Genomic DNA, 14,182 nt, shown 5'->3' on the forward strand with positions numbered 1-14,182 from the left:
TGCGTTAATGTCGGTCCTTTGGAGATGGTTTGAGTTGATGCACTCATGGGCCCCCTGACCCCGTGGGGGTTGCGGGGGTCTTCAGTGAGCCAGTGCATTTATGGTTTATCATTTGCTTCCAGTAAATTAGACACTGGCTTGTCCAGTTAGCTACCCAGCATAACGTAACCATAGTGGGAAAAGGCGCTTTGTCCATGTTTTTATTTGCGTTTCTTTGTAAATAAATAAACAATATGACTATAAAAACGTGTCATTTCCTGTATATTGTGTGTTTGATAGGCTATAAATCACATTTTAAGCAATGTAATATTTATTTACTTTCAACAACCTATTTTTACATGTAATCAGTTTATTAGAAGTCTTGAGTCAGTAACCTTCCGTTGTCAGTGTAGGTTTTCCCGGACGCTAACAAATAGCCTTCTATACATAGATAATCTCACACAACGTGACATTAGTAATGTCACATTACACATACGGTAAGTTCTGAAATACACTACCGGCTAAAAACACATGAATATCTAATCGGGCTGCGTTAGGACCCAGAGGGGAAGCGGTTTCCTTCGCTCCAGGTTGAATTGGATGACAGGACAGCGACGTGCTCTGCGTTCTACGGTGTGAAGTGTTTCGCCTGTTGGAGAAAGGATGTGAGAAGAAGAGGCTTGCAAGCATGCGGCTTTGTTAGATTCTGTGAATTTTGGATAGCGTTTTTACATGCGACGTGTTTGTGATAAATGTTTTCCACGGGATCTATTTACGTTGCTTTGTAAGCATCGTTTTCTGTTGCGGCTCCGTACATTGATTAACTATCGATTGCTACAGTGGACTGTCAATTAAGTGTGCGCTCTCTTCCCCGGTGTTAATTTGTGTGCTGGTGATTATTTGTGTACCCCTGAATGTGGTTTTGAAACAGTCGTTTTCAATTACAAATTGGTATTTCAGTAACCGAGATTATTCAAGCGTTGTTGACAAGGTACGACTTACTTATTTTACTGTATCCCTGATTAGACTACGGTGTTCCCGGAATATTACGACGTTGTAGGCAATCTTGATAGTAGGCCTAAGCTACTAGGCTGTACGTGTACTTTTATTAGTTATTTTTTTTAGTGTTTTATCTGTGATTGTCATATCACTGACATATGTTCGCTATTCCCTAGAACGCGCCTGACAATCGATCGGAATATACATTTTCTATTGTTTTTTTCCTGAGGATAGGTCAACACAAACACATCGAACATGTCTCTCGGCAGAAGTATTGAATGGGAACATTTTGAGGAACGGGACAAAACGCAACGTTCATCACGGGCTAACGGTTCAGGGTCCCAGTCCGGCTCCAGGGGTAACGGTCTCGTACCCAGCCCGGCACACAGCGCCCACTGTAGCTTCTACCGGACGCGTACGCTGCAATCGCTCACTTCCGAGAAGAAAGCCAAAAAAGTGCGTTTCTACCGTAATGGGGACAAATACTTCAAGGGTTTGGTGTATGCCGTGTCCAGCGACCGTTTTAGGTCTTTTGACGCCCTGCTTAAGGAGCTTACCCGGTCTCTATCAGACAACGTCAACCTCCCTCAAGGTGTCCGGAGTATCTACACCGTGGACGGCAGCAAGAAGATCAGTAGCCTGGAGGAGTTAGCCGAGGGTAAGGATCCACGAATACAGCCCCCTCGTCCCCCCACTCTAAAACACGCGCACACACAAACAGACGATATTGATGATAGGCTCACATCTCTCATGTTTCAGGATTCGATCTAATAACCTATGTTACTTCCTGCTGGTCATCCGGTTTCCCCCAGCTTGTGCATAAACATGCAGGTGTATCAGCCTTTCCCCAGGGAAGTATGTTATGCTTATAAATATTGCCTTATTAACATAAACTATCCACATCCCACCTGTGTTGTTGGTTTTAGTTTGTACATTTTATGTTGCTCTTTCCTTGCGCCTTTGTTCAACACTGTAAACCCAAATGTTATCAGAATTCAGCAAAAATCTGAAGTCTGTTAAGTCATGAGTAAAATTTCACAGCAGATTTGAACTTTTTTAGAAATATTTTAGTAAAATTGCCTTAGGGTTTACTGTGAATGTCAGCGAAAGGTCAAAGGTGAAAACAAAACCGTAAAGGCTCAATCTCAATGCCATCTGTAACCCTGTAGGTAGGAGGCAGGATTTCGGATGACTTTTAATAAAAAGAACTAAGACGTAACAAAACTAAGACAAGGAAAGAGCAACATTACAAAATGTCCAAACTACAACTGACAACACAGTGGGGAAGGAGGACCATTAACAGGAACCGTGATCTGGAACACAGATGAGGGCAATAACAACAAACAGGTGTCCATGAGTCGAATGAGGGAGAGAGTTGGAATTCACTGGCACAGCAGGGGTGCCAGTATGTGACAGTACCCCCCCCCCACCCCTTACAGTCTCACTCCAGCCAAAAAAGGAACAAGGGGGCGGGCAAGTCCCAGAGGTGGCAGCCGCGGATCCCGGAACTCCGGCGAAAACCGACGTGACCACCAACAAGACATCTGAAGTCACGAGTCGGGACCAGGACGGCTTCCATGCAGCAGCCCCATATCATCTTTCTTCTGTGTTTCTATCACTTTGAGGGAAAGGTCTCTCTGTGTGTCGCAGGCTGCGGTAGTGATAGTGAATGCTGTCTCAGGGGTTTTCTCTGCACTTTTCCTCCCTCCTCCTCTCGCCTGCGCACCCCCCCCCCCCCCCCCCCCCCTCGGCCTCCTTCAGGAAAAAGTGAAAAGGCAATCGAGGGGAAAGGAAGCGACATGAGGTAGTGTGTGTAAAAACGCACTGGTACCTAACGAGACGGTCCTCCTCTGTCATGCGTGATCGAGCGAATGACGCTTAGCGGTGTGGAGCCCAAAATACACGTGTAACGGGTTCAAAACAAATTAGGTTGGTTGAGTGACACACTTCATTGCAAATCAGTAAGTAGCACACTTACACACAATTTTCTCTTGACAAAACCAAAGCTGTTTCAAATGGGTTTTTGTAGATTCAAAACTCGTCCGATTTCACACACATTAGGCCGTTTAGAGATCAGGACACTACTCCCCCTGTCCTACTGAAGATTTGGGATCTCTCAACCCCTGTGTCAGTCTTCAGGTCACGGGGAGGGAGGACGGATGAGGGCAGTTTTAGTATTTGTAATAAGTTTGGCCTCTGTGTTTATCCAGTCTGCTCTGTGACCTTTCTGCAATCCCCTCTTAGCCTGAGAGGTTGCCACTGGACCACGGTGACCACTCTGGTCTGGGGTGCAGTTGCTCTGTCACTGCCACGAGTCTGCATTATTCCTATAGAATGTTACATCTTGTATCCTGTCTCTCCCCTTTCTTTAATCTCTCCGTCACGTCCTCTTCTCTTTCTTATCGCTCAACTTTCATTCCTCTCAATTTTGAGTTCCACTTGTTCCCCCGCCAGTGTCCCTGGGGGGGGGGGGGGGGGGGGTTTGGGAGATCTAGGTCAGTGGCCAATGCCGTGGTTTAGAGGCGGATTCCGGTCGGCCTGGCAGGAAGTAGATAGGCGCTGCTGCCTCGGCCGTCACTGACAGTCACGCGGAACTATGACTTCTGCTTGAACTCTGGGTGCCGTGCCTGACGTCTGCCAAGTGGCCGGTCGGAGTGTGTCCTGGAATCCACACAGGAGTCACACTTCCGCCACTCGAGTTTGGCAGGAAAGTGTTTTTACCTCGCTTTTCCTGCGGGAACAAACATGTCATTCTCCTGGTTGTAACGATTGGAGCCTTTGCTCTGCCACACCTGCTGCGTGCGGGGGTGAAGCCCGGCTTCCAGGTACAACAGTGTCGGGATTGTTTCCCCTCTCAAATGAGTTGTAGGAGTGGGTGAAGCCATTTGGGGGTTGAGTTTGTTTTGGAACCCCTCCGTCCATTCTTGCTACTGTGAAACCAGGACAGGATGCCAAACGTGCATCGCATGGATTCCACGTAAGCAGCATTCCTTGTTATGGCATAGGCTCCTTTTTTTCCCCCTCATTAGGGTAACCCTTAACAGTGTCTTCTCATTAACTCGATTTTGCCAGTGTCTATTCCCCCCACCCCCCACACACGTGTGTGCCTGCGTTCCCCCGAGCCCCTTTGATTGAAGACTGCTGGCTCAGCAGGGGGTGTGGTGGGGGGGGGGGGATTAGGCTATTGTGCTAGCCCAATCCAGGCCCATTCATCGACATGTGATCCCTAGGCGACGGCTGGGTAGATGGGACTCCCCTGTCCACCACCGGCGTGTGTCTGTGGAAACGGCAGCGAGCCAGTCCCACAGCATAGCGCTCCTGTGCTGCGCCACCGATGTATGCCCATGTTCCAGGAGGACGTTATGATGCACCCGACGCTGATTGGTTGACAAGGCATGAAACGTGTTCACCCAAGGAAGACGTTGCTCGCGACCCCACGGTGTCAGGGACCACGTCGGCCCACCGAACATACACATTATGTCGTTTCCCCCTCACTTAGCCACTGAATCCAGTGTGTGTGTGTGTGTGTGCGCGTGTGTTTGTTCAGTGACGGGTGACCGCACACACTGATTGGCCCCTTCTTTCCCTCTCCTCCCTTTGTGACCAGCTGACGCTTGTTTAGGGGCCGTTTTCGGGGGCTGTGGTTCTCAGCTGTGTTTCACCAGAGCCCCTAGCGTGGGGGGCCAACGGAGGGTGTCACCCGCCCAGAGTCCTTGAACGTCTCTGGTGAGGCCACACCCACCGGTCCCCCCTCCATCCCCGGGGGTTTTCCTGTCACTCTCTGACAGCCGTTGCTACTCTGGTTTGTGTGTGTGTGTGTGTGTGTGTGTGAACCGTAAGTTGTTCCTGTTACCGAGGCCGGACGTCACACAGACCACAACGGTCTCCGACATCAGCCGCTCATCTCATTTGGTGTCACGGTCTCCGTTTGCCTTACAGCTGGGGCCTAGCGTCATTAATTAGCCTTTTGCTTAATTGGTAGCTTAATAAAGCCAGGTGTCGTGGGACTCGCTGTCCCTGAAGTCTCTCTTCCCTCTGTCCTCTTTATCTCTCTGTCTTTGTCCTGAAGCTCGTGAGGAATGATGGGTGAGAACTTGCATGTCCAATGTGAAAAGGAAACACTGAGTTGAGCGAATATTAGACCAATATTTTGGTAAGCCTGAGTTGGACGGTCCTGGTTGATCTCAGTACTGTGGACGGCCAACAGTGTTGGTTAAAAACTTTTAACAAAAGTGTCTTGTTTTAGTTGTCCCTATTATAAAGAATGCTGGGCTTTGTTGCTAAAGCTATTCTATTGGGTTACGGTTAGGTCTTCACACCTTTCTCTTTAAATGTCACCATTCCCTGAGGGACGACAACCTATGTTTCCATCCACTCATCCAACATTTTTTATGCACAAATTCTTAAGTTTGCATGACAGCTTAATGTGCCATTTTCCTGTTTACCAATGGTCGATGTTTATGAAATTCACTTTAAATTTTGGGATTCCATCAAGCTGGCCGTAAAGGTTTCTTTTTTTCTTTTTCTTTTTATTTACATAAAAAAAAAGCCTGGCTGCAAAGGCGGAGCTTTAATAGGTGTGGTCATTGCGCTGCAACCATGCCAGCCAATCAGAGAGGGCCGCAAGGACCTTTGTCTGATCATTGAAGAGAATTAGCAGAAGCTGACCAGCAGAATAAAAATATATAGTGACATTTGTTGTTGTTAGAGAATATGTATGTTGACATTGAATCATAAACATGTAGATTTGTTGTATGATTGTTTATTTTTTTATCTACCAGTCTGACCATGGGGGCGTAACGCGGCGGTATGCCAGCGTGTTAAAGAAACGCTGCTGTCATTCGTGGGAATAATAACAAATAGTTAGCTTGTTTCCTTTATTATGCAGGGTTACCTGCGTAATAATAGCAGCGTGGATAGAAAATAGAAAATCAAGTTAACCTCATCTTTCACAAGCTTTCCATGCTGTCAAAGAAAGGTTGTGTTTAATCGCTCACTCCCCTTCAGATCCGTTATTTCCTGGGCGGACTGCTCGCATAGAAATGGAATGAGTCGGATGTTGAAAAATGCAACACGGTCTCTGCTATTTTCTATGTGGCTAATGGCAGTGCTATCTCTGTGGCCAGAGAGAAGCGACTGGGGGTTTTCTCAGTGTGGGTCAGTCATGCTGTATGACTAATGCATTAGTTTGCCTGGTGAATTCCTTCTTTTGCCTTCAGGAATTCAGCAATGCCACTCGGTCTCTCCGCACATGTCTCACTCACTCTTTTTTTGCTTTTTTCCTCTCACTCATACACGTATCGCCTTTCTTATAGTGGTTCAGTCACACTGTCATCCGTCTGTGCCGTGAGCGTTAACTTCTGAAAGGCCTGACACCGCTGGATAAATCGAGTAGTAAAAAGGCAATCGCATGGCTTAGTACTGTTTTGCTGTAACATTGTGCTGTAGGATGGCGTCTTGTGGTTTTACTAGTATAGTGTTTTTTTCCCCCCACCAACATCGTAAAATCCATGACGAAAAGTCAAAGATTAGAGGTTTACCACGCGTCTTCCTCATTCGGCTCGGTGGCCTAGAACGTAAAAACACAACAGCCTTCAAAGGATCAGCCTCCACCATCATACAGGGGATATAGAAAGTCTACACAACCCTGTTAAAATGCCAGGTTCTTGTGATGTAAAAGAATGAGACAAAGAGAAATCATGTCAGAACCTTTTCCACCTTTAATGTGACCAATAACCTGAACAATTCAATTGAAAAATCTTCCAGGGGGAAAAATAAAAAAACTCTCAATAACCTGGTTGCATAAGTGTGCACACCCTTTAACTAATACTTTGTTGAAGCACCTTTTGATTTTATTACAACATTCAGTCTTTTGGGGTAGGAGTCTATTAGCATGGCACATCTTGACGTGGCAATATTTGCCCACTCTTCTTTGCAAAAGCTCTCCAAATCTGTCAGATGGCAAGGACATCTCCTGTGCACAGCCCTCTTCAGATCACCACACAGATGTTCAATTGGATTCAGGTCTGGGCTCTGGCTGGGCCATTCCAAAATGTTAATTTTCTTCTGGTGAAGCCATGCTTTTGTGGATTTGGATGTGTGCTTTGGGTCGTTGTCGTGCTGAAAGGTGAACTTCCTCTTCATCTTTCTAATGGACGCCTGTAAGTTTTGTGCCAAAATTGCCTGGTATTTGGAACGCTTCACACTGACTAAGGCCCCGATTCCAGGTGAAGAAAAGCAGGCCCAAAGCATGAATCTGCCACCACCATGCTTCACTGTGGGTATGGTGTTCTTTGGGTGATGTGCAGTGTTGTTTTTGTTCCAAACATACCTTTTGGAATTATAACCAAAAAGTTAAACCTTGGTTTCATAAGACCATAACACATTTTCCCACATGCTTTTGGGGGACTTGATATTTGTTTTTGCAAACTTCAGCCAGGCTTGGATGTTTTCTTTGGAAGAAAAGGCTTCCGCCTTGCCACCCTACCCAATAGCCCATTCATATGAAGAATACAGGAGTTGTCACGTAGCACACAGCCAGTACTTGCCAGAAATGGTTGCAGTTCATTTAATGTTTCATTCATTTAATGCCTCTTGCAAGCCTCACTGACCAGTTTTCTTCTCGTCTTTTCATCAATTCTGGAGGGGCATCCGGTTCTTGGTAATGTCTCTGTTGTGCCATATTTTCTCCACTTGATGATGACTGTCTTCACTGTGTTCCATGGTATATCTAATGCTTTGGAAATTCTTTTTTAACCTTCTCCTGACTGATATCTTTCAACAATGAGATCCCTCTGATGCTTTGGAAGGTCTCTGCGGACCATGGCTTTTGAAACTAAGAAAATGACAGAAAAATCCTACTAGAACAGCTGATCTTTATTTGTGATTAATCAGAGTCACTTTAAATGATGGCAGGTGTGTAATGACGTCTATTTAACGTGGGTTTGAATGTGATTGGTTAATTCTGAACACAGCCACATCCCCAGTTATAAGAGGGTGTGCACACTTATGCAACCAGGTTATTGTAAGGTTTTTATTTTTCCTTTTCTCCCCTCGAAGATTTCAGTTTGTTTTTCCATTGAATTGTTCACATTATAGGTTACATTAAAAGTGGAAAAGGTTCTGACATGATTTATCTTTGTCTCATTCTTTTACATCACAAAAACCTGGCATTTTAACAGGGGTGTGTAGACTTTATATCCACTGTAGCCCCAGTTGTTGTGGTATCCGTTTACCAGCACAAAACTTTTAACTCATCAAATTAATCTGTACTCGGCTTGGTGGTCAGCACAGTCAGACACACTTGCTAACATGCTACGATGAAGTTCTGCCATTGGAAAGGGAAAATACTTAGTTTTGGAGCCGTTCCAACTGGGCAGGCAACGAGCTCAAAGAGAAACAGTGAAGGCTGGGTTACACTGGGCCTGGCCTTGCACTCAATCTGGCTTCTCTTTCTTTCCGCTGGGGGAATGTTAACCCCTCATCAACCACAGCCTGACCGACTCTGCTCTGTCACTTGTGGCCACTTTACACTCATCTAGTAATTTGCATTGAGCTGGTAGATAACAGCGTTGATATTATTGGAGCTTCTAAGTCGCCCTAAAGGTATTGATGTCACATTTTCGAATGTTGTCTCTTCAGTGTTGATTCCAAGACTTTTATGAAACGCTTTACGTTCTAACTGCCGTCTTTTCTCTTCATAGGCGAAAGCTACGTGTGTGCCTCTAACGAGCCATACCGCCATTTGGACTACACCAAAAATGTCAACCCCAACTGGTCGGTGGGCATCAAGGCGGGCCAGTCGGGCTCCCTGTCCTCCCTAAGTATCCTGGTGAAGGGGGAGCTGCAGCGTAGCGAGGCCAGCCTCGGGACCAGGGACTTCATCAAGCCCAAGCTGGTCACAGTGATCCGAAGCGGGGTCAAGCCGAGGAAGGCGGTTCGGATCCTGCTGAACAAGAAGACGGCCCACTCCTTCGAGCAGGTGCTCACTGACATCACGGACGCCATCAAGCTGGACTCGGGCGCGGTCAAGCGGCTCTACACGCTCAAGGGGAAGCAGGTACGATGTGTTTTTAGAGTCTGTCGGGTCGATGCACACCTCAGCCACGCACGGTGTGATATTAGATCCGGATGGGACGTCCAAGTTAGGCGTCGCCCATTGGTCTCTATCCATAACTCTCTTCCTGATTTATATCAATGGGCAGCTGGCACATTATTCTACAGGTGAATAAACACACACGCCCCAACTACAGAGATCATTTCGGATGCATGAAATTATGATTGTCTTCATTGTCCCACACGTTCTGCATCGCTGCATCAGTGACCATGGGAAATCACACTGGCCCTGCTGCATTAAGCAGCGTCCACCTGGGACCCTGCACCAGTGGTGTGTTCTGTGCCTACGCAGTATTCTTATGTAGACATTTAGTGAGCGTCCAAAATGGCGCCCTATCCCTTACATGGCCCACTGCTTTTGGCCGAGGTCCGAAGTATCGCACTTTGCGACCTATTGGACGCTTGTTTTTTGTACGCAGCTCCAGGCTTTCCCGACCCGGGATTAAAGAGTTAGTGATCAAGAACACATGGTGCTTTTAGCTCCCCCCCCCACTTAAAATGTATGTGAATGCAGTTCTCAGCTGGGGATTCCATCATAAATGTCAGCGATGCACTGGCTGATTCGTTTAGCACAATCGATCACTGTTTTTTAGTTTCTGTGCCTGTGTTCCCTGGCATTAATCAAATTGGAAAAAATGCTTATGATGAAGCTTCTAATTATAACAAATGTAAATTGAATTACAAAAAAAAGTTATATTTTTATAACAAAATACCCTCTCAGATTTGTCTGATAATGAATGGAAAATGTATGAATTATATGATGAACATATTCTCTTTCTGTAATTCTAGAATGCCCGGATATGAATGTAGTAAATAAGGTCAGTAAGGTAGTTAAATCTCGAAACTGCTTTGCATAGGGAGTCATTTGCTAAGGAGTAATTTGTTTAAATGAGTTGTGTTTCTGAATATTAAGTGCTCTGACATAGTTTGCAGCCTTAAAAGCATTTAATTATTCTAGGCGGATATATCGGGGGGATCCCTTATACACGTTTAATATAAGGAGTGGATTTGGAACATTGAGATTTTTGTTTTCGAGTGGTCACATTTCACTGTTGAAGGTAAGTGGTTCTTCTGATAAACTGCGTGTTCCAATGCACCCTAGTGGTTATCAGAGAGGGTTTGCTTTAAATGTTTGACCCCTTGTTAACCAAATTAATGGTGTTACTGGGATTGGGCTGGCGGTTCTTTGATTATGGCAAAATCAATATGGCTGTCGGAGATGTCTATTTGTTCAAGAACTGTAATGTAAGGCATCAAGATCTCATGCTCCAGTGACGTTTTCAGAGCTAGCCGAGAATAAAAAGCAACTAGCACACATCTGAACTCCCCGAATATTGACCTGGCAGAAAAAAAGTTGTCCCTTTTCTGCCAGTTCCCCAGAGCCCACCGCAGTCTTTACAGACGGGCCAGGGGATGTGACCAAATAACTTAGTCTGTCAGGCTTACCAACCGGAGGCTCGGTCTGGGAGATTTCACTCTCTGTCTCTGAGGAGACAGTAAATGTGTGTGTGTGTGTGTGTGTACGACAGGCAAATGTGAGGAGACAGTAAATGTGTGTGTGTGTGTGTGTGTGTACGACAGGCAAATGTGAGGAGACAGTAAATGTGTGTGTGTGTGTGTGTGTGTGTGTGTGTACGACAGGCAATTGCAATCTGCCCGTGTGCTTCTAGTCAAGGATCCGGTCAAAGAGCGCATACAAATACTAACTGAAACAGGCAGAAGCATTGGACAGGAAAGGGCTAACCAAGGTTAATATCTTTGAGAGAGCATTATTTAGGCAAATGTCTAGTGACGTGCCCCTACAGAAAAAGAGAGGCCCGCTTGAACACATTGTAGAGCCTTGGCTACATTAGCATGGCTACACTGTGATGGATCTTTAGGGACAGCCCATTGGATATCCAATCCATTACTAATTCATTAACATATCTGTGACAAACAGCCAGAGCAGCGATTCTCTCATGGATCCCACTAAACCAGATTAACGACCATGCTGTGGCCTGGCATTGACACGCGGAATCTTGTTCAGCGCTGACATTCGGGGGTACCCCTTCTTCCTCCATCTCTGGGGAACACTCAAGGAAGGCGACTTGCCGAAGCCGGCTCTGTTTGGAATGCAATGCGGTGGGCGGGTTGACCACGACGCGTGCTGACGACGTCACCGGGGATTTGCATCAATGCCAGGGGTGAGTGTGTAGGAGAGCTGCATTGCTGTGTGGAATGCAGGCCGACACTCCCTGGAACTTAAGGGGGAATCCCGCGCTTCCCGGCCCCCCTTTTCTGTATGCTCTAACGCTATGCCAAATGGGCCCGAAATCTGCCAGGCGTATGCAAATTAAAAGATTATGGTAATGCTACAATGAAAGGGAGCACGGCTTCTCAGTTCTCTTTTATTTATTCAAATTTTTATGTAGCTTTCAATTTGGTAACAGTCATTTTTATAGCATTTTGTTATTGCAATTCATCAAGCCAGCATTCCATTTGGTGTCTATAACAGTAACAACTTACTGTTTTAAGACACTGCTCATACAGTGCAGAGCTAGGTTAGCTCAGAGGACAAACGGCAAGGTTAGCCACTGTGCCCGAACGTTATTGAAAATGCCTGGCACCCAGTCACAGGATAGCCACATCGCCAACAGGTAGTGCATAAGGAATAGATCTTCCTGGTATATGTTGCTGCCTCTGAGGGCTTGGACATAGCTCCCATAATGACTTTGGCTTATCAGAGATCCATATTGAAGATTGAAGGGGATTTTCGTTCGCCTCCCGATTAATGAGCGCCCCGTCGTTTTGATGAGCCTGTCGTGTAACGTGACGCATCTGTGATGATTCTAAATGATCCAGTGCCACTGAAAGAGCATGTGTCCCCCCCCCCCCCACACACCGGTGCGTAGTATAGCAGTCCCACCCCTCTCTTCCAACCCCTGCCCCCTCCTGGGGCAACCCCTGCTCCCCCTGACAAGGCCTGATTGGGAGCTGGTCTGTCTCGTCAGGGGGTAGCAGTCAGGCTGCGTTGAAGGGCACCGTTTTACAGCCCCGCGCCGGGTGGTTCTCCCTGGGGGCGTTGCCTCAGGGACAGATGCAGGAGGGGGGTTGGTTCACGCCCACATAGCACCAAACAGTATTAATTGCTTGTAGTTCTTGGTTGAGAATGTACCGCCGGCAGTTGTTGTCTGTGGCCAAGCAGAGGTCAGAGTGGTTGGCTAAATCCATCCCCTTCACCTGTTCACGCAACCACCTCTCTCTGGCATGGAATGACTAGGGGAGGAGAGCATCTCTGGTGTCCTCGACTCCCGCAGGAGAAGACAGGAAACTGGGCAACGGGCTTATCTCTCTGGAATCATCTCCTTGGCCTACTGAGTCACATCTCCGTACTGGTTATGTTGTGTTTCAGCTTGGATTTGAACTTAAACTGTGCGTCCATTCAATTCCTAAATATTAATGATCCGGGTATAAAGAAAAGGGCAATGTACTTGGTGTTTCTGGTCTTGTTTTTATGTGCCTAGGAGTTATGTCGTTAATGTAAGTCTCTTTTTTTAAATCTCGAGACTTTTAATATGTTCCATATCCAGCAGTGAAATGTTTATTATATAATCTATGTCTTTTGGCTTTTACCACATCTCGTTGTCCCGTCTGCTGGCCAAGTGACCAAGGAAATCTCTCTCTCACACACACACCACACTTGTCTGGTTAATCTGACAGATGATTTGGTGTGTACAGCTCCGCCACTCTCCCAGACTGTCTCTATCCCCCCAGCTCCCCCTCTGTCTCTCTCGTTCTCCCTGTTTTTGTCATTTATTTCTCTGACAGAGCATTTCTCCTCCAGCTAAGCTTCTCTGAATGCCCTGAGATGATCCCCACTCTCAGTTCCCTAGACTGGAGTGTTTCCTGTAATTCCCTTTCTAGCAGACTGTTGTGGTTGTCTGTCTCTCTGTGTCTGTCTCTCTCTGTGTCTGTCTCTCTGTGTCTGTCTCTCTGTGTCTGTCTCTCTGTGTCTGTCTCTCTGTGTCTGTCTCTCTCTGTCTGTCTCTCTCTGTCTGTCTCTCTCTGTCTGTCTCTCTCTGTCTGGATGTTCATCTCTGTGTGTCATTTTTGTGAGGAACAATGTTTTTCTAGCCACCATGGCTGACACGTGGGTCATTCTAAGTGTCATTTACTATTATGTCTGATGCATTGTGTGAAGTGTGCCCGACAAGTCTTCTGATTGAGCGACAGCATTTCAGTGTTCCTTCTGTGTAAGTGCTATGATAGTGTCTGAGTTTGTGATCAGATGGAAAGAACGCTTTTCTTTAAGATCCTCTCTTTTCCCCTCTATAGTGCCGATTCGCCATTTCTCATCTGTTTACCCTCAAGAAATGACATTTAATATGTAATCCCAAGTAGAGAATGACCCATGTTTTTAGTATCGCCTCTTTACCATGGATGCCTGGTCTTTCGGGCTCTGGAGTGTTTAACCCCTAAAATAATGCTTGCTGTGAGTTGCTGTTGTCAAGGGCTGATAGACAGAAAAGTGCCTATTTTGGTAAATCTCTAGTTTAGCCATTCTTACTCTTAAAACCTACCGTTGCTCAGGCGGTGTACAAACATTAGAAGTCCTTCAGGTCCTGGTGTGTGTGTGTGTGTGTGTGTGTGTGTGTCTTTGTGCGTCTGGGTGTGTATATTGGGGTGGGGGTGCAGCTGTCAGGTGTGGTTGGGTGGGTGGGTGGGTGGTTATGATAGCGTTGTGTGTGTGTGTGTGTCCTTGCACCACAATGCACTCTCAGTCCAGCTCACTCTACTTGATTTGTAAGCTGCTAGTCTGGATGAATGTTAATTGATATTTTCTTAGCTACATCAGGGCCAACTGAATCAGCTGCCCTACTCAGTTTTACATCTGAAAAACTGTTCAGAGACTATGGAAAGAATAGGGACTCTTTGGCAGGAAATGGGATTGGAGTAAGAGGAGGTGGCAGCCGTTCTGTAAATACCATATAACATTTCTTACGCTTAATTTCACTGACATTTTTGCCTCCAAAGAGGAAAAAAAGAAAACTGGTTAGAAAGTGTATCAAGTCAACTACAGATGCTGACTCATTTAAGAGTCATTTTCCCA

General features: G+C 46.2%; 1 protein-coding gene across 4 annotated transcripts in view; it reads left to right on the forward strand.

Moving 5' to 3' along the window:
- Positions 1-562: 562 nt before the first annotated feature.
- Positions 563-14,182, forward strand: part of dclk2a (doublecortin-like kinase 2a) — a 46,060-nt gene continuing 32,440 nt past the window's right edge. Inside the window, exons 1-3 of one of the 4 annotated variants that reach the window (XM_034291056.1) lie at positions 564-970; positions 1,213-1,636; positions 8,682-9,037. In XM_034291056.1, coding sequence (XP_034146947.1) covers positions 1,234-1,636; positions 8,682-9,037 — 759 coding nt within the window. In that variant the 5' untranslated portion in view covers positions 564-970; positions 1,213-1,233. Of the gene's footprint in view, positions 1,637-8,681; positions 9,038-14,182 lie in introns of all 4 variants that reach the window. The other 3 variants (XM_034291057.1, XR_004575485.1, XM_034291058.1) reach the window with 3 other exon arrangements.

Source organism: Esox lucius, chromosome 25 (genome assembly GCF_011004845.1).
Source record: "Esox lucius isolate fEsoLuc1 chromosome 25, fEsoLuc1.pri, whole genome shotgun sequence".
In the NCBI taxonomy this organism is placed as follows: Eukaryota; Metazoa; Chordata; class Actinopteri; order Esociformes; family Esocidae; genus Esox; species Esox lucius.